This window comes from Nuphar pumila, chromosome 15 (assembly GCF_984573655.1).
Source record: "Nuphar pumila chromosome 15, dmNupPumi1.hap1.1, whole genome shotgun sequence".
NCBI lineage: Eukaryota > Viridiplantae > Streptophyta > Magnoliopsida > Nymphaeales > Nymphaeaceae > Nuphar > Nuphar pumila.
Window position 1 is genome coordinate 18,854,809 of NC_143263.1, and position 27,407 is coordinate 18,882,215.

At 38.6% G+C, this 27,407-nt stretch overlaps 1 protein-coding gene across 5 annotated transcripts in view; it reads right to left on the bottom strand.

Moving 5' to 3' along the window:
- Positions 1–27,407, bottom strand: part of LOC149814703 (alpha,alpha-trehalose-phosphate synthase [UDP-forming] 1-like) — a 74,838-nt gene that overhangs the window by 18,253 nt on the left and 29,178 nt on the right. For all 5 annotated transcript variants that reach the window (XM_089990345.1, XM_089990348.1, XM_089990349.1 and 2 more), the window contains 3 exons: positions 27,208–27,322; positions 26,894–26,995; positions 10,009–10,159 (listed from right to left, as the gene is read on the bottom strand). In XM_089990345.1, the coding sequence (XP_089846471.1) occupies positions 10,009–10,159; positions 26,894–26,995; positions 27,208–27,322 (368 nt within the window). The remainder of the gene's footprint in view (positions 1–10,008; positions 10,160–26,893; positions 26,996–27,207; positions 27,323–27,407) is intronic.

Consider the following 27,407-nt stretch of genomic DNA (forward strand, 5'->3'; position numbering starts at 1 on the left):
GTTAGGATTGAGCAAAAAGTGCATGCAACTATGCTTTTTGGATGCATTTAGGATGGTTTAGGACATAAACTATTTAGGAGAAACTCTCTCTCTCTCTCTCTCTCTCTCTCTCTCTCTATATATATATATATATATATATATATATATATATATATATATATATATATATATATATATCCTTCTCCTTCAATATTCTTCATTATCATCACCACACACAATTATAACCCTCATCTAATCATGTCTTTGTCACTTGACAACCTAATTGCACTAAGCTTTTAATGTCAAACAACATTTTCATGTCATTCAATTTAGCTATCTGACACATGGGATGAAAAGAACTCATGAGAAGAAAAAAACCAAGAGGGAAAACAGAAGCCAACATAAAATCATGGAACAATGATATGCCTAGACCTCATATGCACTCAACTTCCACTCCTACTTGCCTTCTGCACAGGACGGAGAGAGAAATCCCTTTGCTGTAGTGGTTCACTATCTATATCATAGTGGAAGTTTTTTGGAAGTGCCGAATCCCCGCACCCGCACCCATGTGACTTAGGTTATAGTCGACAATACATGGGCACTATTGTCTGCAGATGGAATCTACATGAGTGCATACAACTCAGATCCTACACAATGACAACTGAAGCATCCTCATAAGAAAAGCACGTGTTAATCAAGAATTAGATGTCCAGATGTATATGCCTTTCTAGACACTAGGTCATAATTCATGCTACCCCCTTTTGATAGACATATTCTGAATCAGGTTCACCACTGCATATCATAAACATTGGGTAGTATCTGATCCTTTTTATAACTCAATCTGTTGCTCGTTGCACCTATCTTCTGCAACTGTACACTTAGTAGTACTGTTTTTTGTGAATTTCGCTTCCGTGGGTCTAAGGGATCAATAAGGATTAATAAAAAAAGACCAAGAAAGAAAAGGAGTTAATGCTTGATAAACTACATTTTTAGGCTTAAGAGAAATCACCCCTTTTTCAAAAATATGGGGGACCTACCTTTTTTTTCACTACTTAGTTTTTTCCACTCTACCACCATCACCACCACCACCACCACTAGGACCACCACCATTGCCACTACTTCCCCACCACAACTATCACAATCACCACCATGACCACCATCACTATTGACACTACCATCACCACTTTATCACCACCACCATCGTCACCACCATTGCCTCTTCCATTATCACCACTACCATCATTCCTATCACCACCACCATTACCAACTCCATCATCACCGTCCCACCACCACCACCACCATCACCACTATAATGAAATGAGCAGAAAACAAGTACAAGCAAACGAAGGGCATACAAACACATAATACGACCACAAATCCACTTTAAGGATAACACAATAAGCCAACTAGGGCTTGCAACAAAATGTAAAAAATATTCTTTATTGTCAAAAAGCTTAGTGAGAAGCTTGAAAATAAATGGGGACATTATGTCCCTATTTATACAAAATAGAGGAAGCCTTGGGAGCTCCCAACGGCTATATTTGTAGTCGTTGGGAGCTATCCCAACGTCTCTATGGGTTAATTCCCATAGAGCCCCTTACATTAAATATAAATTATATTTATTAAAAAAACAAAAAAAAACTATTTAACTAACCTATTCCTAATCTAGTTACATAATGTGAAATGACCAAAATGCCCCTGGTGGGCATTATATATATATATTAAGAATATATATATAAATACATATTTAAACAATCATATTTTAACACCCCTCCTCAAATTTACGATTGAGCAAGAATATGAAACGAGGTGATGCAAGAGCTTTGGTGGTAAAGTCAGCAATTTGATATTTAGAAGTAATATATGGAAGCTCGATGATTCCTTTCAAATATTCATCTCGTATATAATGATAGTCCATTTCGATATACTTGGTGTGCTCATGGAAGGTGTGGTTGTTGGCAAGGTAGATAACACTCTTGTTGTCGCAACACATCTTTGAAGGTTTGGCAATGCCTATTCCTATGTCTTTAAGAAGATTCCTTAGCCATACAAATCCCATAGTTGTTGTAGCCATAACCCTATATTCAGCTTCAGTAGATGATAGTGAAACTTTTTGCTTCTTCTTGCACCGCCATGAAATACAAAAACTAGTAGTTGAGACCCTATCATTTGAATTTCCTCCCCAATCAGCATTAGTATAATAAGCAAGCAAATCCAAAGATGAGGATGAGAATAAGAAAAGTCTTTTATTTATATAATTCTTTATATATATCACAATCCACAATACAACACTCATGTGTACGATGGTTGGAGCATGCTGAAATTGACTTGCAAAGTGAACAACATGAGCTATGTCTGGTTTGGTAATGGTTAAATAGGTAAGTAACCAAATCAACTGTCTATATGGAGTAAGATCGTCCAGAAGTCTCCCATCTTCAACTCTTAGCTTTGCATTGATAACTTCAGGTGTCTCCACTTTCTTGTTATTTGTAATACCAGACCTAGTACAAATATCAGCAAAAAGCTTTGATCATGCACAGTTTATCCATATTTTTATATATTTTTATGCATGATATGGCACAAATTTAGTGTTAAAAGCCCGTGTTTAATCAATTTTGATGCATTGCCCTACGTGAAAGCTTGTGTCGTGATATATCGCATTTAAAATGAAGAATAAGAAGCAATTTGGACCCATTTGTATTTTGGAAAATTTTAATTTTTAGAATTTTTTTAAGGCTTTTTGAAATTCTTTGGAATTAGAATACTTTTTAGAAAATTGCTAAATCAGCCCCTCTAAACCCTAACCTTAATTATAAATACTAATTTTAGAGGCTAAGGGGCTCTCTCTCTCTCTCTCTCTCTCTCTCTCTTCCCCAGCCGGTTCCCTCTCCCTCTTTATTCTCCTCTTCTTCTTCTTCTTCTTCTTCTTCCTTTCTTCCCTTGCTCCTCGCCGGTTATTTCTTCTCCTCGTCATCGAAGGGTGGTGGTACGCGTGCGATCTCATTGGAGGACCGCTCTTTTCTCAACCTCTCGGTCGGAGGCGAACCGCTAGGTACACTTCTTCTCCCCCGTCTCCTTAGTTATTTTGCATTTAGCTTAGATTTATTTTGTTACATCGATTACATAAAATTGTGCATTAGCATTGCATACAACATAGTTTGTTTTCTGCAGTCTAGGTGCATGTAGGAGAGCATAAAATTTATTTCAATTGTGTATAGTTAGTTTTATTTGGTAGTGCATGCTGTTTTGTTTTGTTTTGTTTTGTTTTCTTTTCTTGGAAAGCACGCTACTGCAGTGCGAGTTTTGTTGATCCTATATCAGATCTGTCATTGTTGATAGATCTGGTTAGGTTCACATTGACAGACGTTGATCCAGCATGTTTAAATAGTGCTCAGGCCAGATCAGGCACAGCGGCAGTGAATCTGCGTGCCAAAATCGCCAGCCTAGTCCCACTATAACTTATTCAGGCGTCAGCTGATCAAGTCTACTGATGCAGACTGAATGGTACAAAAGTTAAATGCTTTTTTTCGCCCATGCAGCAGGCCGATCTGCATAGAATTTTAGAGTGAACCTGAATCAGATCTGAGACGACCTGCAATCTGTCAGGCCGGATCAGATCAAGTAAAGCTGGGTATTTTTCCCTTGGATCTGCCAACTTTCAACCCACACTGATTGCCCAGACCCGATCTAATTCGGTCATCCTGAGCAATCAGGTTGGGTCTGATTAACTGATATAAATAGACCTGCGTGGATCAGTAGATCACGCAGACCTATTTACTCAAATAGTAGGGCAGAAAAGGGTATGCTGAACACTGAAATTTCTGGAAGGCATATTGGGCCTGCAACGTTCTTGCAGTCTAACTCAGATTATACTCAATCAGTATCCAACCGAGTTGCCTGTTTAAGCATCGATTGAGTTAAATTTCTTATTGCACCAAATATTTAAATATTGCTGATTATGATTTCGTCCAGTTTGCGTGTTTCTCTTCAGCTAGTTGATTCAAGGTTAGATTGAATGTAGTTTAGATTCTGATTTTTTCTTAGCGTTAGATATATATAGACTTTTGCTTTCAAATTTTATTTTAATTGTTACTTTATTGCATCTACCATTACTAGATTAGGTAGTCTACTAGCCCTTCTGTTTTGTGATTGTGTTTTGCATGTGGGTTCACTTTTGGGATAAAAGCGCGATAGCGAAGGCCATGCTAGTGCGAACGAGAAAGTCCGATTGCTAGCAACAAGAGCCCTGCAGACTTTTATTTTTGTAGGGCCATTGGCCATTTCAATTCATTGGGTTGTAATAAGCCGCTTTATTATTTTTTTGAGCCCTCCGCAGAGGGTAGTACAGTTTATTTACATTTTATTTTTCTGAGGGCAATAAAGATTTGTCTTTGTGTGGGGTACAAAAGTTTTTCTTCACGTTCCCTCTGTTCGACTCGGATCTTACCCTAGTGTGAGCCGGTTTTTAATATTTGGTGTCTGGTTTACACAAATTATTTTTATCAAAAACAACTTTCAAAATATCTTTCATAAAAACTTACACTAAGCTTCATCTGAGAAAAAATATACCCCCTAGGAGAGTAGACGACTTTAATACCTAAAAAATATCCTAAAAAGCCCAAGTTAGACATATCAAAATTTTCTTTTAAAACATTTTTAATTTCAATAACTCCTTGTTCATCATTCCCTGTTATTATCATGCCATCCACGTATAGCAAGAGAATGACAATATTGGTACTTGTACTTTTAACAAAAAGAGCAATGTCAATATAACAAGAATGAAATCTCAAATGAATCATGACACTACTAAATCTATCATACTAGGCTTTTGCGGCCTGTTTGAGACCATATAACACTTTTCTTAATCTAAGAATTTTCCCTTTGTCAATACTAAAACCCGATGGGAGGTCCATATAAACTTCTTCATTTAATTCTCCATTGAGAAATGCATTTTTGACATCTGGTTGATAGATAGGTCATTTTTGTATGAAAGATACGACTATTAGGTTTCTAACAGTAGTCATCCTAGCTATAGGGGCAAAAGTTTCTTCATAGTCAATTCTGTATTCTTGAGAATAGCCTTTAGCAACTACCCTTGATTTATATCTTTCTACACTTCCATCACTCTTGATTTTAACTTTGAACACCCATCTACAACCTATGGTTTTCTTTCCTAATGGTAAAATAGTTATTTTCCATGTTTTGGCTTTTATAAGGGCATCTAATTTCATCTTCATAGCTTCTTTCTAATTATAAAAGATTTTAGCTTCATTATAATTAGATGGTTCATGATAAGAATGTAATGCTATTAGGCATGCTCTATAGTGTGGGGACAAGGAGTCCTAAGACATAAATCTATTAGGTGGTTTGAATAGACGACTAGATCTTCTAAGGTGGGATTCTTCTATAGAAGAATTATGGTTGACCTCTAAATTTTTATCTAATGATTCTTCTTCGGGTGAAGAATGCTTCTCTAAAGCATTTTGAGGATTATTTTTCTCATGCCGGGTATAAACACATATGCCTTCAGTAGATCTCTTATCTACTATATCACTATTTATAGTATGATGATCACAAGGTTCTATACTTTCATCACTAGGATGCTTATCATCATTATTTAAAGTCTCATTATCATTCCTTGGAGCGAGATCAAATAAAAAAGTATAGTTTACTTCCTCTTTTTCATTTCTTTGGTTAAAGTCATTCTCATTTTCTAAGAAAGTCACATTATTGGAAACATAAAGTTTGTTGTTGTTAAAATCAAAACATCTATATCCCTTTTGATTTTTCCCATAGCCAATGAAGACGCATTCAATGGCTTTTAGGGATAATTTATCTCTCTTGTGTAGGAGTACAAAACATTTACAACCAAAAACCCGCAATCTTTTGAAGTCGGGTGTTATTTAAAATAACTTTTCACAAGGGAAAATATTTTGCAATGATGATGATGGCATTCGATTTATTAAATATATTGAAGTCAAAACAGCTTCAGCCCAAAAGGATTTTGGAATATTCTTAGAAATAAGGAGGGTTCTAGCGGTTTCCATAATATGTCTGTGTTTTCTTTCCGCTATCCCATTTTATTGGGGAGTTCTAGAACAAGATCTTTGATGGCAAATTTCATTTTGTTTTAAGTAGTTTTGAAATTCTTTTGATAAATATTCTCCACCCGAATTGGATCTAAGTATGACAATGTTACTTTGAAATTGATTTTTAAATATCATATGAAATTCTTTAAAGAAAGAAAATACATTGGATTTTAAATTGAGAAAGTAGACATATACATATCTAGTAAAGTCATTTATAAATGTCATATAATATGAATAACCTTCTTTCAATATAACCGGAGAAGGACCCCAAACATCTAAGTGCACTAACTCAAAAGGTTTTTTTAGAGATGAAAGTTCTATTTGGCAAAGGGATGAATTTCATTTTGCCAAGTATACAATCTTTGCACACCACATCGTTTTATTTACAAAAAAAAATTCTTAAAAGGAAAAAGATACATTTTTAAATAACTTGAGTGTCCAAGTCTTTTATGCCAAGTTTCAATATCATTATCTTGGACATAATTACAAAAAGGTTTTGGTGGAAGAGATAAAGAGTCCATGGAATAAAGATCTCCCATCCTATGGCCTTGCCTGATCCATTTCTCGCACTAGAGATCCTGCACAAAGTAACTTTTAGATGAAAAGGAGATTTCTCATCCATGGTCAGTAATTTAAAAAATGAAAAAAGATTTAAATTCAACTTATGAACAATCCTAATTTTTGGAACAAAAAAAATTGAGATTCTAAATTTCTAATACTTTTAATTTTTAAAGACGTTCCATCGGCGGTGGAAACACAAGACAAATTTGGATTAGTACATATGTTGGATAAAGTAATCTGATGTGGAGTCATATGAAAGGAAGCTCCAGAGTCAAGAATCCATGAACACTCACTGGGATATGAAGAGGAGGCAATGGCGGCACCTGATGTAGAGGATGAAGATTCGAGTATTTGTTGAAACGCCATAGTTAATTGACAAAGTGTGTCCTTTAGCTCTCCTCTACTTTTGCCTTCTTCCTCTTTCTTTGTTGTGAATTCTTCTACGGAAGCCACCTTATTTCTAAGCTTTGGACAAAGAAGTCTAATGTGACTCAGCTCATTACAAAAGTGTCAAATAAGCTTTTTTGATGCTCCATAGTTGTTGTTTCATGAGCCATTTTGCCTTCAAAATTATGGAGGTCTATATGATTTAGCATTGTTTTCAGGCCTAAATACGGCCATTACTTCATCTCCTCTTTTAGCCATGCCTAAACGAGTTTCTTCTTGGCATACTTCAGCAACAGTATCTTCTAAGGGAAGTGAAGATGTCCTATGAAGAAGAGAAGATCTTACTTGTTCAAACTCCGAATGTAATCCATTAAAAAATTAGAAAAATTGTTCTTTTCCATTTGTTCCCGCCTAAATTTCAAGTCTTTGGTGGCCATCCACTTAGGCTCTAATAGTGTTAATTCATCACAAAAGAGGGGATAATGCACTAAAGAAATCACAGACATTCAAGTCCCCTTGCTTGGTTGTTCTAATTTTCTCTTGCAAGTAATATTATCTTGCAAGATCTTTTTTAGTGTACATATCTTTCATAAACAACCAAACTTCATTTGCCTTTCTAAATTTGGCAATATTAGTACAAATTTTCATTTTACATTATTCATGAACCATGCAAGGATCTTAGCATGATTACTCCCCTAATCTTCTATTCATTGATGTTCTTCAATGGCTTTTGATCGAGCATCTCCTCCAAGGGTCTTTTCTTGACCTCCTTCAAGTTTGGTGAGTTTGAGTTAGGTTCGAGAATCATGCCCATCACGTATCCCCAAAGCTTCTTTCCTTTGAGGTTGTTCTCCATAGCGGAGCCCCACATCATGTAGTTGGTACCATTGAGTTTGAAGGAAAGATCAATCTTTTGTTCATGCCCAATTTGAATGATAGAGAAAGCGAAAGAGAAAGAGAAAGAGAGAGATGTAGAAGAGTATGACCACTTACGATCTCACAAACACTTTTGGATGCTTCTTCATGAACATAAACACTTTCCTCAAGATCTAGAGCCCTATAGCTTTGATACCATGTAATAAAATGAGCGAAAAAAAAGTACAAGCCAACGAAGGGCATACAAACACATAATATCCATTTTAAGGATAACACAATAAGCCAACTAGGGCTTGCAACAAAATATAAAAAATATTTTTTATTGTCAAGAAGCTTAGTGAGAAGCTTGAAAATAAATGGGGACATTATGTCCCTATTTATACAAAATAGAGGGAGCCTTGCGAGCTCCCATAGAGGCGTTGGGAGCTCCCAATGACTATATTTGTAGCCGTTGGGAGCTATCCCAATGTCTCTATGGGTTAATTCTCATAGAGCCCCTTACATTAAATATAAATTACATTAATTAAAAAAACAAAAAAAAAAACTATTTAACTAACCTATTCCTAACCTAGTTACATAATGTGAAATGACCAAAATGCCCCTGGTGGGCATTATATATATATATATATACAACAACAACTACGCCTTCATCCCAAAACAATTGGGGTCAGCGATATGAACCAAAAAAGAAATTCATTTTGGGTCTTCCACATGAATCCTTTTCCTCCAATCATTTCTATCCAATGCCATGTCCTCGGTGAGGTTCAAAGCATTCATATCCTTTCCTATCATCTCCATCCAAGTCTTCCTAGGCCTACCCCGACCTCTTTTAACTAATATATTTTCCCATTTCTCCAACCTTCTAACTGGAGCATCATTAGGCCTTCGCCGAATATGTCCAAACCACCGTAAACGATTCTCTCGCATCTTATTTTCAATGGGTGCAACACCTACCTTCTTACGTATCTCCTCGTTCCGAATCTTATATTTTATTGTATTTCCACACATCCATCTAAGCATCCGCATCTCAGCTACCACTCATTTTTTGAATATGATGTCTCTTGGCAGCCCAACATTCCGTACCATATAGTAAAGCGGGTCTAATAGTCGTCCTATAAAACTTTCCCTTCAACCGCAATGGCATTCTACGATCGCACAACACTCCAGTTGCACTTTTCCATTTCATCCACCCAACCTTTATCCTATAATTTACATCTCCATCAATTTCTCCATACTTTTGAATGATGGATCCTAAAAATTTGAAATAATCATATATATATATATATATATATATTTAAACATTCATATTTTAACACCCCCCCACAATCAGCCTTTCAATTTCCATCATCACCACCACCAACAACAACACCAACACCGCTTCTCATGCTGATCTCTTTTTCTTCATTCTAGTTTAAATAATTTGTGATCCGAACATTTACTTGATTAAAAATAGAGGTAAGATTCTTTAATTTATGTATGTAAACAATAAATAAAAATAGATCCAAATAGGTCCTTATCTTTAAAATACTTATAAGTCTTTTAGACATTTTAATGCTATGAAGGATAAAATGTATTTGATGAAATGGAGAAATCAATTAATTTAATGTAATCACACCATTTTGTTTCTTTGATTACTGTCCACTATATACATTGCACATATTTTATGAAAAAATAATTTTATTAATTCTTACTAGTTGTCATGATACTACACACACATGCCGGCATGCACACACACATAAATTAAAGGGGTTTTCTTGTAACAAATGAAAGATGTCTCAGACTTGTTGGATGAAACAGGGATGTTGGGAGGCCAAGACATAACCTGTATATACATCAAATAGTTGCCAAGAATGATGACAGCATAAATCACAAACAAGTCAACAGATTCCATAAGAGTTTCTGGATTGTATTTCTCTGAACAACTGATGATACTTATGCAGGAAAATAATGAAATCTTTGTTAAGGACATGGAATGTCATAGCTGAAATCTCATTTTAATAACTGCACATATGTACAATATCATGAATAAGGAAATTAACTTGTTTTTATTCATGCCTGTAATCGATTGGAAACTTAAATTGTATAAAGCTACTTCAATTTTAAAGGAAAAACATACATTCAGGGACATCTGTCCTTGTAGGCACTGCTATTTGCAATAAAACAACTTTGTCATGCCAATGAGGGTGTTCCTCAAGAAACTTTTCAAATGCCAAAATCTTTTGAGGAATTCCTTTAATCATGTCAAGACGATCAACACCTAACATCACCTGTCCAATAGAAGCATGGTTCTATGTAAAAATGAATGAAAAACGAAAGAGTACAACAAAGACTAAAGTATGTAACAAATTTAAAGCTACTGAAGAATATTTGCCTCTATTTTTGCTGGCCAACCTGGGCCTAGCCTAAACCTTTAAATTAAATAGCATTCCTTAATAAAATAATCTGCAACATTAGTAATTCTTAATGGCATGGATGTCATATTCCATACAAAAAAAAAAGAACAAGAAAGGAAGCTCTTAATTCAAATAAGAGGTTAGGTAGATGGAACAAAGAATAGATTAAAAGTGAAGAGGAGCCAATGGAGTTGGACCGACCTTCTTTCATTGAACATGCTAGGGAAAGATAATTCTTATGACCTAATCATGAGTATTAGATACACAAAATACCGTGAGGGGAATAATAACCTTATAAACACTACTCCCAAATCTCCTCCTCAGGTTGGAGCAAAATGTAGATCAAGTCAAACTTGGATGAAACATCAAAAAGTTCAAACTGGTGTACTTGTTCCAAGTGCTTTAGTGAGAACATCCACTAATTGTTCCTGAAATTTTACATATACTTGGAGAAAAAGCTCTTTCTTTCCATTTTTTCCCCAAATAAAGTTGGAGGCAGATCAATTATGCCTTATCCTTCCATGGTACAGTTGACTGATGTCTACATGCATAGAAATGCTAATATGAACACAAAGTTTGATCAAAAACATTGGCTCTATGTCCCTCCGAATGGGTGTAACCATTTTGAGGATATCCATTCAATAGGAAGAAATCAGCCAACTGGAAATTTTACCCCATGAGTTGAGCGCTTATATTTGCAAATTGTGCTCCTATGAACAGATTACACCATGCATTCCAGCAGAAAATTATCACAAGATTCGACAGAGGTTATCCCAATAATGAACATCTTGAAATCATCGCATTTGCCTGCCCTGACAACCTGAACTTAGTCAAATCCTTGACAGTCTCCTTCTAGTTGATGAAGACCTATTTATTGTGTTTGATCCTAATTCTTTCTTTATAAAACTTTAAAACCTTTGCCATCCCCTCCATGTCCCTTACACTCGCGTCACCTAGAATGCAATTCCTAGTTACTTGGCAAACCACCAATGCAGTATTTAGCAAATGGTAATGACCACCACCAGTTATCTTCTTGAACAAGAGACACCAGTAAGGATATTAAACCCAATGTAGTAAGGACCAATCCAATCCCCCTTATTTACTGGTAGGGATGTCAATGGATTGAATTTTATCCAATATCCAACCAAATCCAACTTTCAGATTTGGTAAGCCAAAACCATATCCGATTATAATCAGATGCGGATATGGTTTTGAATGTTGCTACCGAATCCAATAGATATTCAGATGAATATACATATCTTATTACATGTAAAGAAGTGGATTTGATATGAACTTTTCACCATCTGAGTCTGAATCAGAATGTGAATCCATTTAGGCAAATCTGGATAGTTGGTATTGGTCACATGCGACCTGAATCCAGACCATTCACATCCCTATTTACTGGCACAGTTACCTGCCACCTTGAAGTAAAGCACAAACATGTCCTATTAATTATGAGAAGCAACATTCAGATCACATTTCTTAGCAGCAATGATCAATACAAGAACAAAAAAAATATATTATCTTCCTTATTAACTTATATAGTTTACCAAATTGCTAAAAGATGAACAGAAATTGCCACAGATAATGCTACTCATCTCCTCTCATTTTTATGCCAAAATTTAAAACCTTAAATGAGGGAAAAGATTAGATAACTACGCAGGAAAACTATATTAAATTTATTAAGTTTCCTTTAAAGGTCCTCAACTGTTGAAAGTTAACTTCTACCACTTAAGGGACAGGAAAGGGAGAACTTAGGAAGTGTTAATGTGAAGACATACACATGATAAGGATATTTTAGGTATTCAAGTTTGAACATGTTTAAATAATGACATTGTTGCTGTAATTTAGTCGTTCATTTGGGATGCAACATATGGATTGGTGACATATTGTTATAATTTCTTGTGATTTCTATGACGGATTGTAATTATAAATTACCTAATTAGGACTTCATTATACAAATAATATGCCATAAGTGCAGCCTCTAACCTTACAGACAACTTTTTGGGCCAACCAGCACCTTCTCCTCTTCTATTTTCCCTCTTATTTGTGACACGTATAGCAGTCGTACCAAAACTTTCAAATTATCATAGTGACCCAAGAATCTGTTAAAAAGTATATATATATATGATATATATATTATGTGTATATCCAATGTATATACACGTAGTATATATGTATATTATATATATATATATAATATATATTTTTTCTTAATTTATATTTCTTTTTAGTATCTAGTTCCATTTGAACTAGACTTAAACTAGTCAACATGTTATTGACTAGTTTGAGAGCCGTTGGAGCTAGTCAAGCGGCTACAAATAGAGCCGTTGGACTAGCTCCAATGACTGTTGTGCTTCTCTTAGCTCTATTCCAAGAGCTCATTCATGTGTATAAATAGGGGTCATCCACCTCCAACTGTATTAAGGATTTTTAAGCATTTTATGTAAAGTTAAATAAAGATTATTCATTTTATTCTTGTGACTTCTTATTTCTGCCCTTTTGTGGGTTTTTGTTAATGTGTCTTTTATAGACACTTGTTGTCAACATTTGTGTTCTTGTTGAAGGCTAGTATTTTATTACATGGTATCAATGCTTGGAAGCTCTTGGAGTATTTTTAAAGTTGCTGCCTCATTTTCCATGCCTTTGAAGCAAGAAAAAGACTCTTCCTCCGTTCGTGATTCAAGTGTCCTTATGCTTGCATAGCTGGAGAAAAGAGTGGTTTGTTGGCTTGTGTGATTGTTGACTCCTCTCAAAGATCGTGGAACCGTGATTGTGCTATTGTTCTTTCTCTCTCATATTTTTTTATCTCACCTTCTTTTTCCACTCTTTTTCACCCTTATAAGAATAGATGACAATGATAAAGTCATTATCATGCCTATAAAATTAAATCATACCAATTATGTAATATGGGCTTCAATTATGAAGCATCACATTTGAGGAAAGGGGTTGTGGGGGTTAGTAGATGGTTCTGATCCAGAACCAAAACTAATCCTCACCAAAATGAAAAATGAGAAAGAAGTACCTCTCACGGAAGGAGAGAAGACTAAGGCCTTGACACATATAAGAAAAAATGGAAAGAATAAAAAATGGGGCATGTCAAGATCATGTCTTGGCTAATTAATAGTATAGATATCAAAAAATGCTCATCTTATAAAATTTGAGCATGCCAATAAAACTTGGGAATACCTTAAAAATATGCATTCCCTTAAAGATATTGTACCTTGCAAGACAAGGTATGAACTATAACCCAAGGCGACAAGAGTATTAGAAAATACTATAACGAGTTGTTTGAACTTTGGGAACTATAACTCAAGGTGAATGAAATTATTTTTAAGGAGGGTAGGATATAAGGCCCAATATATATATTTGGATTTGAATCCGACCCGAACCCAAAACCGAAACCGGGTACCTGATAACCCTCCCCCCCGTGCTTATTTAAAGCACACGATGGGTAGGGTTTCTCATTCGAGAAACCCTTCCCCTCTCTCTGTGCTCACCCTCTCTCTCAGTCGCTCGACCGACCCCCACTCCCTCTCCATTTCTTTCTCCCACCTATGACTCTCCAGAGCCCCCACCGGCGACCCCACCCTGCACCTGACCCACGGTCGAGCCTCCCCTCTCTTTCGCCCTCTGCTATTGTCGGGATTGGCGCAAGTGACCCCACGTCGGCCGTCACGCCCTCTCGCCTTTTTCCTTTTTCGGCCACCCACAGCCCCCACGTTGCCTCCTCTCTTCATCATTCCTCTTCGGTTCAACGGAGGAGAGTCAACACCGGTGCTTGCCCCCCCCTCACCGTCTCCCTCAAGTAACCTCTCATTCTCCCTCTCCTAGCGTTGTCTTATTCCTCTTCTTCTTTTCGTTTTTCGGCAAGTCAGCAGGGGCAACACCCCATGCCGCCTGTGTATAGCCAACAGGCAGGGGCTTTGCCCCCTACCTCTTGCTTTTTCAGTCGACAGGGGCAAAGCCCCTGCCTATGATTTTCTTCGGGTAGGTAAGGGCAAAACCCCTTCCTCCACCCTTTTTTTCGGCAAGCAGGGGTGAAGCCCCTGCCTCTTGTTTCTTGGCTAGCAGGGGCAAGGCCCCTGCCTCCGCCCCCTCATTTCAGGGAAGCAGGGGTTTTGCCCCTGCCTCTGCGTTTCCTGGGCCCCTGCCTCCCTCCTGGTCTCCCCCTGACAAGCACGGCTGGGCCCGGCCTGACAGCCGAGCGACACCCTTTGTCCCCCAATTTTGGTCAAACCGACAACCAGCGAACAGGGGCCGTATCCCTGCCCCCTGTCTCTTTTTCTTCAGCAGGCCGACAGGGGCGTGCCCCTTGTCTCTCTTTCGCAGACCGGACAACGGGCAGGGGTTACGCCCCTGTCCCTTCTTATATCATGCTAATGTTTTAGGTTTTTTGCAGCTTGTGTAATAGAGCCCGCTCGCGTCCCACGGCTAGAGACATATGTCACATACACTTAGAGATGTACGCAACGTCGTGACTCCCTAAGGTAGGGGAAAGTTGCGCAAAGGACATAGGATAAACTAAAATAAAGCAATTAAAAATTTAAAATGAAAAAGAAAGGACAATGAATGAACTAAAATAAAGTAATTAAAATTAAAATAAAAAAGAAATGACAATGGACCATATATATATATATATATATATATATATATATATATATATATATATATATATATATATATGTATGCGTATATCTATATACGTATGCCTTTAACTCAAGGACGCAGTTTCGCGATCCTTATTCTTTTCACTTTCCTGTCTTTACTGCTTTATGTTGCCGCCGTGCTTGATTTACACAGACTTTTATTTTTGTATTTACTTTTTTGTTCCTACTGCGTTCTGTCTTTACTGTTCCTGTCTTTACATTGCCACCGTGCTTTATGTGCACAGGTTTTTGCTTTCGTAGATTACTTTTTGTTCTTTACTGCCTTTCTGTCTTTTCTAGTTACTGTCTTTACTTTGCCGCCGCGCTATAGTGCATAAGCTTGTTTTTGCACTTACTGTTTTGTACTTGCTTTGCCATCGCGTTTTAGTGCACGGGCTATTGCTTTCGCTTTACTGCTCTTGTTTTTCCTTGCCACCGCACTTAGAGTGCAGACTTATATTTTTGGGTACTCGTTACTCCTTAAATGCAAGTCTCGCATGGTGCACAAGGGTGCATACCATTTTTGCTCTTTTCGAAAAGACGTGAATTTGCGTACAGGCGCTTCAATCTCGAGAAGAGGATTCCTTGCACAGATCCTGGCTTCTTGAGTTCGTAGAAGATATTGTGGGTTGCAAATTGCAACTAGATTTCCTCCAAAGTTGGTATACTTGGGAGAAGCATTTCAGATTTATGGAGATTCTAAATCATGCATGTTGTTGATAAAATTGTTGACGAACTGACGTGCTCTGTTGGAAATACAAGAAAGAGTAAGGAGGAAGGAGAGAGCTTTCAGAGTTCAGCAGCCTGAATTTTCTTAATGGTTGCGGTAATGCTTCATTAGTCTTAATAGAGTTATAATACTTTTTACATGGATGAAAGTGCCTTGTATTAGTAATACATATTACATTACAATACAAAACCCGTGAATGGATATGGATCCATATCCGGTCCATATTCTAATACCCTCCCTCAAGTTGTGCATGAGAGTGAACCATGTGCAACTTGTTCTTCAGATACCAGAAACGGTGACTTGTGAGACCTTTTGTGAACATATCAGCAACTTGGTCTTCTGAAGACACATAAATTGGTTCAATCTCTTTGTCTGTTATCTTTTGTCTGATAAAATGTTGGTCAATCTCAATATGCTTAATCCGACTGTGATGGATAGGATTGAATGCAATTTGTATAGCACTTTTATTATCACACATAAGTGTCAAACTTGAGATATCCTCTCCCATTTCTGTAAGTAGATGCCTAATCCAGGTCACTTCTGTTGTGGTAGTTGTCATAGATCTATACTCTGCCTCTGTGCTAGATCTTGCTACAACCTTCTGTTTTCTGCTACTCCATGAGACAAGATTTCTCCCAATAAAAATATAGTATCCTAAAACAGACCTCCTCTCATCTGGATCCCCTGCCCAGTCTGCATCAGTATAGGCCAATATGTCATGTTTTGGTGTCTTTCATGAAGATTGAATATATGTGAGTCCATCTGTAATGCCCCAAAATTTCAAACTTGCGAACCTTTCAGAAAACAGGCAAGAGACTAGGAAAAATCTCTTTTCTTCAGAGTTTGTTTATAGAATCCGCGAAAGACTATTCTTTTGTTAATTCAGAAGGCAAGCTGACAACTTTGGGCACGTTAGCTAAAAGAACCAAAACTCAAAAATTCAGATATCCCAAGGAAAATCCTTTATAAACCCAAAACGTCCAGGATGCGAGCTAAGAATAGGAAGGAGTCTTAAAGTCATCTTGCAATTGCGCCATCGCCCGTAGTGTACCTAATCATCACCTATACCCATAAAATGGGTTAGTTTTGCGAAAAACTAGTAGGTGCACAAGAGAGACTACAGGAAACTGAATTAAGTACATTTAATTCAGTATGTTAAGCAGTTTAAAGCAGATAAGCAGTGCAAACGGGTAAGTAGTGCAAGCGAGTAAGCAGTGCAAACAGGTAAGTAGTGCAACAAGGTAAGCAGTTCAAAGCAAGTAAGCAGCACAACTGTCAAAATGTAGCAAGACGATTCATTTGATCGCAAGCTATAAACTATTAACAAGCTTGTTCTCGTTCCTAGAACGGGGTCTCTACACCTAATCATTATCAGGTCATCATTTGTCGCTCTCACTATTTCTAACAAACGCTTTGTCTCGAACCACCTTAAATTATTCCCATCTCAAGGCCTTACACGGCCAACTGTCACCGGTTATGACTCACTAAGGCGTCATACTTTCTCAAAAAAGTCCACCCTTCAATAGAAGGTCCAAAACATAATCATGATCTAAAATCGCTAAATATCTGATTCTCACATCAAGGATCAACATGTAATCATGCTAAAACAGAAAGACAAAACTATAGATTTATAACCGACTTTCTCAAACAATCTCAGAAGATCATCACAGCTCACCATAACTTTTTATGGTAAGCAAAAACACAAGATCCACGTCGGATCGCTCGGTCCGAGAGATATACGACTTGACAAGGAATTACCGCCCTAGAGGGTATACCTGATCTTGGACCATACACTTCTTCACAGGAGTTCACCATCTTTGCGGCTACCCATTCGTGGACAATGTACATCATCAGAGAGATTCTACCGCTTTAGTCGGATTACCCGATCTGGGAAATGTACAACCTCACAAGGAATTACCGCCCTAGATGGTATACCTTGTCTTGGACCATACACTTCCTCATAGGAGTTCACCGTCTTTGCGGCTACCCGTTCGTGGACAGTGTACATCCTCACAGAGATTCTACCACTCTAGCCGGGTCACTTGGTCTTGATCATACATACCCTCACTGCGAAACCTTTGAAAAGTCGGTCCCCAACAAATGTCATATACGATGAAAACCATTGTAATACACGCATTAACACAAATGACCGCTCTCAGGGTCGATAGCCACTATTACAATCAACAAGATCAACGCCGGATCACCTGGTCTGGGAAATGTATAACCTTACAAGGAATTCTGCCCTAGATGGTATACCTGATCTTCGACCATACACTTCCTCATAGGAGTTCACCGTCTTTGCGGTTGCCCATTCGTGGACAGTGTACATCCTCATAGAGAATCTATCACTCTAGTCGGTTACCTGGTCTTGATCATACACGCCCTCGCAGATAATCCTTTGAAGATCCGATCCTCAACAGACACCCTACTTAGTGATACATGCATTAATACAATCGACTGCTCCGAACAAGTGACCGCTCTTGGGGTCAGTAGCCACAATATGGGCACAAGCATGCAAATCAGCAATATGCATCGTATCACTTCACATGGTAAAACAAGACACAAGATCACCCATTCCTCCAATAAGGTTTCATGAACCATGAACATATTATCGCATACTTCCAACATTTCTTATCACGTGGTATATCAATCACATCACACAGAAACATATAATACTACACATCGTGTTATTGCCACAAAGAACATTGCAATCCTCAAATAGGACCTCAAAGCATGCGTAAACGACACATGAGAACACGCAGATATGGCAATCCAGCTGATTCTATAAGCAAAGAGTAACTAACTCTATCCGACAGTCAAACAAAACAACTGAATAAGACAAACACTTATAACAAAGCTCGCGATACATATAATTACCATCAAACGGCTCAGTCCATTAGCAGGTAATTAAATTAATCGTAAGGCATAAACCATTGCATCGCAAGCCATTCATAAGCTATACATGATAAGCAATCATACGGCAGCAGTTATATCACAATGTGTAAGCAGCTTATAAGACAAGCGGTCACATCAATCCTAGTTGCCACCAGTTCGTAGATTATGAATTGTATGCAATCACATCAATCATAAGAGATGCAAGCCAACGTGCTACATTACAATAAGCACCAAGCAGTTTGATCAAGGGGTAAAGCAAGTCACATGCTAATATGTAGCAATTGGCATAATGTTATTATTATAAGCATTTAACTAGTATGAGAAGCTAGATGTTACTTAGCAAAGAACTACGTAAGCAGTTTAACAAACTAGAGTAACGCCTCGACAAACGGGTACAGTTCAACGAGTAGCATACTGAACTATCGAGCAAGCAAGCAATCGACCAGTGTGAACAAATTTTAAGTTTCGATATTACTGGCCTGCGGGTACACGCAGGCAAAAAGTAGAAACAACTGAGACTAGTTCGAGCGCCTGTTATTCTATGTATTTTCAATAACCCGAATAGCTAGTTGAGTCCGCTCCTAAAGGGACGGCTTTAGCCGAGAGAGGATTCCCCAAAAGGCAGGTAAGCAGTGTCACAGATGCATCCAACTTCTGCAGAAGTGTCGAGCTAACTATTGTAGCCCCTTTCCCCTAACTCCAATGACTGGGGAGGCCGGATCATTGCCCGTGGGGTGGTTGTTAACAACTTGTCCATTGGAGTTTTGTATCGCTCTCTCCTCTCCCTTGACAAACAACAAGAAGCGAATGGGTGCGTTAGAGGTTGCTTAACTAACGACTCATCCTATGTTGTGGTCTTTAAACCACTCGATCATCTTGCCTGTGAAGGCGAATGTAAAGTCATTTATGTGATTACAGTATTGTGCATTTAGCAGTGTTCAAGGTCGCACGACCGTCTCATCCGATCATCGCAGTACTAACGTATAGTGCACGACTACAAGTACTCTAGGATGAAAGGGGTATAGTTCCTCAATAGAAACCTCAACAGGAGTGTTTCACAAAGATGTAATGTTTCTCAAGCTTTACTTTTGACATTTTTTATCTTTTGAAACAGCCAACAGCTTGTGCCAACATTTGGCATGTGATTATCTCGAATCTCATCCGCTATCGGGGTATCTCCATGCCTCGCATGACTCGATACCGGCCTCGATAGACGAGATACGAGTTTCTCAACAAAACCAGCCAATCACCTCCTTCCAAATGCTTTGATTTGGGCAGTCTTTAATGCTTTTGCGCAGCTCCCTAAAATCTCAAGTCGACTCTGCAGGACTGCGTACATGAAGAGCCAGGATCCTTGCGAGGTATCTCTCTCCTTAGATGAGGATGTATTGCTCGCTCCGACTGAACTCTTGTCGTAAGAGGGAAAGTGGTAGATGTCTCTTGCATCCTCCACGAGGATGCCTCAAAAGCGTATACAATGAGCGAGAACCTGAGCGTCATCTGCAATAGCAAGGTAGTAACAACACATATGCAAAAGCAAGAGCCTGGGCGCAAAGCGCGACGGCAAAGTAAAGACTATGAGCAGGAGTGCAACGCAAAACCTTTGTGCAATGCGCGACGGCAAAGTAAAGACTATAAGCAGGAATGCAACGCAAAACCTTTGCGCGATACACGATGGTAAAGTAAAGACTGTAAGCAGGAGTGCAACGCAAAACCTTTGCGCGATGCGCGACGGCAAAGTAAAGGACAAGGATCGTGAAACCGCGTCCTTGAGTTAAATGTGTACTCGTATAAATATATTTATTTCTATATATATTTATTTAAAGATCCTTTTTAGTTAATTAAACTAAATTCAATTGTCCAAGTCTTTCGTGCAATCTTCCCCTACCTTTGGGAGTTGCAAGCTTGCTGGCGTCTGCGAGTGTAAGCGATGGACGGCTCGGGTCGCGGAGCGCGAGCAGAATCCGTCGCACAAGCTGCAAAAGTAACGATCTTAACAAGCTAATACCAAAAATAGAAGGTCAGGGGCATTGTCGTCGTCCTGACATAAGGGAAGCAGACGCAGGAGCATCGTGCCCTTGCGCACCTGCTATAAGCGCAAGAAGCAGATGCAGGGGCTGCGAGCCCCTGCTGTCAGCGAGAAACAGGGAGGCAAGGGGTTGCACCCCTGCCTGAAGAAGACAACGAGGGAGGCGCTTCGCCCTGCCTGCCAAGAGAGCAAAGAGGCGAGGCCCTTCCCTGCAAGCCACTAAGGGGGAGGCAGAGGGCTTCGCCCCTGCCTGCTGAATATGCAAAGAGGGCTAGGGGGCTCGGTCCTCTGCCATCTCTGCAAAAGGGCAACGACGACGATCCTGTTCCATCCTGCAAAAAGAAACAAAGACAGAGGACGAGCCCCTGTTTGCCAAGCAGAAACAGAACACAGGGAGGGTTCGACTCTCCCCTACCCAGCAAGCATAGGACGACGGGAAGGGGCCCAGTCCTCCCACCGTGCCCACTGATCGAAGAAAAGACACAGGCAAGGGGCTCTGCCTGACGTGAAAGAACAACGACAGGGGGCTCTGCTCCCCTGTCGATCGAACCAAAGAGGGAGACAAGGGGGGTCCCCCTGCCAACAAGAGGCGACGACAAGGGGCTTCGCCCCCCCTCCCTTTCGGTCAATTGAACACGAAGAAGAAGAAGACGAGGGTGCAGGGAGGGGCTCGACCCCCTCCCATGCTGCAACTGTGAGCAGGGAGGGACTCGGCCCTTCCCCTACTAAAAGTGGGCACAGGGAGGGGGTTCGACCCCTCTCGTGACCCCACAGAGAGTAAGGAGCAGGGAGGGGGGCTCGACCCCTCCCCTCCCAATAGTGGCACAGGGAGGGGGCTCGGCCCCTCCCTTACTAAACATGTCGCAGGGAGGGGCTCGGCCCCTCCCTCACTGAAAAGAGTCGCAGGGAGGGGGCTTTGCCCCTCCCCTGTGATTTAGGGCAGCAGGGAGGCGGCTCGACCGCCTCCCTGCGCAACGGAAAGTTGAGAGAGAAAGAGAGGGGATCGAGGGAGAGACAAGAGAGCAAAGAGGGGAGAGGGGCGTACCTGGGGAGGCTGCCGAAGAGGAGCTCATCGGAGAAAGGAAGTCGCCGGAAGGAGGGGGGTCGCCGATGGGGGTGCTCAACAACGCAGAGGTCGGCAAGGGAGGTCGATCGAGAGAGAGAGAGAGAACAGAGGGGGGGAAGGAGGTTTCGAGAGACCTCCTTCCCTTTGTCGTTGCGTGCTTTTATTAGCACGCAGCCGACTAAGCCCGTGACAGATCTGGGTCGGGTCTGGGTTAGGGTCCGACCCGGGCCCAAATAAATATTTTTTTTCTTAGGTTTTACACCATCACCCACCGTTCCTTTTAGATAACAAAGGATGTGTTTAACAACATCCATGTGACCAGTCTTTGGTTCATTCATGAACTGAGATACTTGATTAACAGAATATACAATGTCTGGTCTAGTAAAAGTAAGGTACTATAACATACCCACTAAACTATGATACTTGACTGCATTAGGATATAACTCACCATCACAAATAATGAGCTTTTGGTTGACAACACTGGGTGTGGGTAGAGGTTTACAATCTGTCATTCCTGCTTTAGCCAGAAGATCAAGAGTGTATTTATGTTGAGTTAATGACATTTTTCCATCTTGTCTGTCCACCTCTACACCAAGAAAATATCTCAGTTCCCCAAGATCTTTTATTTTGAACCGCATACTCAATAAAACTTTAATTCATTGAATGTGGTCTGTGTTAGAATCTCCTCTGGTACCTATATTAAGAAAAGAGAGAGAAAGAACAGAAGAAGAAAGAGAAGAAGGGGTTGCGGCTGTCACGATTTCAACTATTGAAATCGTGACCTAAACTTGTATTAATATGTTTAAGAAACAATATGGATTCGAGTCTGGTGCATTGTCCAGACCCGAATAAAATAAAACTTTACAAACTTTACATGTCTCGGGTCCTATCCAGACTGTACATACAAAAAGGTGTATTTGGGTCGGGTCCTAATAACCCAGAATACACTTTTTCACCCCCCCTCAAGTTGATCATGGTTTTGGACCATGAACAACTTGCCTTTAAGCATCCAAAAATGATCCTTTGTCAAGCCCTTTATAAATATGTCTGCAACTTGTCTTTCAGTATTGACGAACTCAGGCTCGATCTTTTTTTCTTCAACCTTTTGTCTTACAAAGTGTTGGTCGATCTCAATGTGCTTAGCGCGACTGTAATGCACTGGATTGAATGACATGTTGAGAGCACTTTGATTGTCACGTAGCAAGGTAGAGTGTTAGATCTTTTCTCCTACTTCAGTTAGTAGATGTCTGATCCATGTGGCTTCGATAGTAGTGGCAGCCATGGATCTATACTCAGCCTCAGTGCTTGACCTAGCGATAACCTTTTGTTTTCTACTGCTCCAAGAGACTAAATTTCTTCCAATGAAGACACAATATCCTGATGTAGATCTTCGTTCATCAGGATCCCCTGCCCAGTCTGCATCACAATATACAGTAAGTTCATGCTCATCCTTGCCATATGACTGTGGTGAATATATCAATCCATCCCGAATGGTCCCTTTTAGGTATCTAAGAATCCTCTTAACCGCTTCCATATGTCCAGTATGTGGTGCATGCATAAACTAAGACACTTGATTGACTGAATAAACAATATCAGGATGAGTGAATGTGAGATACTGTAACATCCCTATTAGACTGTGATACCTGGTGGGGTCCTCACATAGATCTCCATCATGAGCCCTAAGTTTTTGGTGAAGCACACTTGGAGTTCCTAGAGGTTTGCAGTCTTTCATGCCTGTCTTGCTGAGAACATCTACGGTGTACTTGTGCTGAGTGAGCGTCAAGCCATGAGCCTGGTTGTCAACTTCTACACCAAGAAAATAGCGCAGGACGCCAAGATCTTTCATTTTGAACCTCTGACCTAATAAGTTTTTTACTTCTTTGATGTGAGATTCAGAGTTTCTTGTGATGACAATATCATCAACATAAATTAACAGTAGAGTGGTCACATTCTGGCTTCTAAAAATAAATAATAAGTGATCCAGTAGGGAACGTGAAAATCCATGTTTTTGAATTTCAAGTGAGAAGTTGTCAAACCAAGAACGAGATGTTTGTTTTAGACCATAGATAGCTCTCTTTAGCCTGCACACATGAGTTTTACAATTTTGTTCTTGATATCCAGGGGGGTGTTTCATTTAAACTTCCTCCCTCAAATCCCCATGCAAGAATGCATTTTTCACATCAAGCTGACTCAACTTTCATCCATGTTCAACAGTCAGGGAAAGAATAATTCGAATTGTTCCCATTCTCACCACCGGACTGAAGGTCTCATCATAGTCTTGCCCTGCTTCTTGGGTGAACCCTTTTGCCACCAGTCTTGCCTTGTATCGTTCAATGGTTCCATCTGGTTTATACTTTATTTTGTAGACCCATTTGCATCTGACAACATTTTTGTCAGGTGGTCTGGGAACAACTTCCCAGGTTCCACATTCATGTTAAAATGTAACTTTTCATATATATATATATATATATATATATATATATATTCATATATATATATAGAGAGAGAGAGATGTACATATATACTATGTATATATGTACATATATATCTCTATACATATACAAATATATATATTGACATATCATTGTAAAACCCGATAAGGGTACTTTTGTCTTTTTTCCTTTTACACATATTTCAATTGAAATATGGTTGTATTTTTTACATTTTATTTTTCTTCTTTTTATTTCTTTCTTTTTTCTCTTTTTTATTACAAAATAGAAGGACCATTGGGGTGCCCACCCTTCTAGTCGTTGGGGCTCCCAACGACTAGAAGGGAGCCCCAATGGCCCCTCTCTCTCATTTGTTCTCCCTCTATATATTTGAGGGCTCTCCCTCTTGTAGAATAAGGGTTTTTACCCCTTTCCACATAATGAAGATGTATATTTTGTAGCCTTTGTGGCTTTGCCCCTTCGTGGGTTTATGTGTCGGCACATTACGTGCTTTTGTTTACCCATTAGTAGGTGTGTGTATTCGCACTTCATGTGCACGTTTATTGGTTCATTATTGAACCTAATGTATTCAAAGTCGTTTCCTTATATGGTATTAGAGCTCGGTTGGGATCGAGTTGTTCTTTGTTGCATCGAGAAGCGTGTTATTCAAGAAATTTTAAAGAAAAAATGGTGAAGTTTTCATTTCTCTCACTCTTTTCTTTCTTAAAGTTATTCAGTATGCATTCCATTCCTTTAAGTGTCGTGCATTATGAAGAATTAGATATGTTTTGCATATGTGTTCTCTTTGTCATTATGAGTTTGGATTCTTAACATTCCATTGAACTCTTTTCATATATTATACCTTTTCGTATGTCTTTCTTTGAAATTTTTTAAAACCGGTGAACTTGTTTTTTCAAAAAATTAAATATATGATTGCTCAAAACATGCTTTAATGGGTCGGTAAAAATTTATGACCATTGGAGTTTTGAACTTATATTTTATACCTAATTTTGTTTATAAGAATACCTTTTATATGAAAGGTAAGTCTTTAAGAAAGTTATGTTAAAATGTTTATGAGATATGTAGTGTAAAACTATTGATCACATACTCTCTCATCATAGTTAATTGGTTCGTATTGAAGGTATGTGTTTATCCACTAAAAAGTCCTATATGAGGTTTCTCATAATATCGTGTGTCTCTTTGAAAAATGATTGGCATATATTATCTATGAAAAATTCTTAATCAAGTTTTGATTCCCCTACCTAATGTGTCATTTTCATATGAGCAATATTTGACTAAGAAGGCATCTTATAATACCAGTTGAATTAAGTTTTTAAAATGATCTTATGAAATATGGTTATTCTCTTTGCATCTTTTTACTCTTAAAAGATTCTTCAATTTAATTTCAAAAGTGTGTTTCATTATAAAATTTATGGTCTTCATTAATGTTTGGTGCATATTTATTGCATTAGGAGTTGGTTATAACCTATTAAGTCATATATTTTTGATAAAATTATGAATTTCTCCTCGTCAATAAATGTTTGATTTATGCCACAGTGCAATCTTATTATTCTTCTTTGTTGGGATTTCTCCCACTTTAATGAAGTTTTTCTTTTTTTCATGTGTACCCTCCTTTGGGGATTATGTGTTTGAACTCTCTTTGAGAGGCCTTTCGGTCCTTGTAATCTTCTTATGAGTATATACTCTTTGTGAAGATTTCATGGTTGTTGTGAGAAGATTGGTTGTGTATTTTATGCGTAATTAATTGCTCATGCTAATGTAGTTTAATTACTACTTATCATGCTAGCATAATATGTCTTGCTTTAATTTTGGTTTTATATTGTCTTGCTTGCGTACCTACCAGTTTTTTGTGAAACTGGCCCATTTTATAGGCGCAGGTGACGAATAGGTTTTTCAAACAGCCGATGGCGGGATGCGAGATAGCTTGAGACTTCACTCCTCTGCTCGCAGTTTTGTGTCTAGGACACCTGTTTTAGTTGGAGTTTTGTATAAGGTAAAACCCTAACTTTTGTACAACTAATAGTTTTCATAATGAATATCTAGCTCACAAATTGTCTTGTATAAAATATTTTTTTATAATGATGGTTTCGATGATGGATTTTTACGGTAACGTGCCCAAAGTTGTCAACGTGTTTTGCTTTTCAAAAAAATCATTTTCGCTGATAAAAACTCTGAAAAATGAAAGGTTTTCTAAATATTTTTAAAAATTTACAAGTTTGAAATTTTAGGGCGTTACAGAGAGTGGAGGCCCTTGGGAGCTCCCCACTCTTAGAGTCGTTGGGGGCCCAACGACTCCAAGAGTGGGGGCCCAAGTCTCTAAAAAGAAGAGAATAAAAAGACAAAAAGAAAAATAGAAAAAGAAAGAAAAAAGTTGTTTCTAATAAACAACTCTAAGAAAAGTAAAAAGATCAAAATGCCCCTATCGGGCAATACAAAAGAAATACAAAATTATATATATATATATATATATATATATATTTTAACAGGTTTTTAAAGTGTAATGTTGTTGTCAAAGATATCCAGACCATTGTCTACTACAGCTATTTGCAGTATTAATTTCCCGACCAAGCACATAGTTGCATCAGTGTAATAGTTCAAGCTTCCAAGGGATAGAGAAATCAACTGAGATATGGAAGCACAAATTCTAGGCTGAATATTGAGTAAACTCAGTGAGGGATTATATTCAATTAAAGATGTTAGTCAAGAATCTTAGTTGAGAACACCACAGAGCTTTCTAAAATAACAACATATTTCACCATGTGTCGTAATTCTAGGAGAGCAGATTTCACCTTTCTTCCAGCAAATCGTTCTTTCAGCTCCCTGATGTGCTCTTGGACCTGTGGAAGCTCAAGCGCTCGAATGAATCTGTCTGAGTCTATCCCAATAGGAAACTGGAGTCTCCAGAAAAAATGAGAAGGATAAACACAAACATATTATCACATTGCACAGAGACATCTTACATAGCATAATGCCACAATTTGAACAAGCAGCATTAAAGAAGCAGATAATTGCTTAAATTAAATCGACATGTCAAGTCAAGCGTGGGAAAACGCAAGCATAAAAATAGCTATATGAAGAAGAAAATTCTAAAAAGCAACACTACCGCAGCAACTCGAGTTAGCTTTCCTTGATCCTCTACACCTTCTGGCGTGCCCTCAAGTCCAAGGATACGAGCGCAAGCACTAACAAAATGCCTTGCATAGTCATACGTGTGAAAACTGCAAACAGAATTTTACAGCCTTAGAAGAGAGGAAGCTAAGTTACATCTTATTCATGGAAATCCAGATAGAAGGGATGACTTTT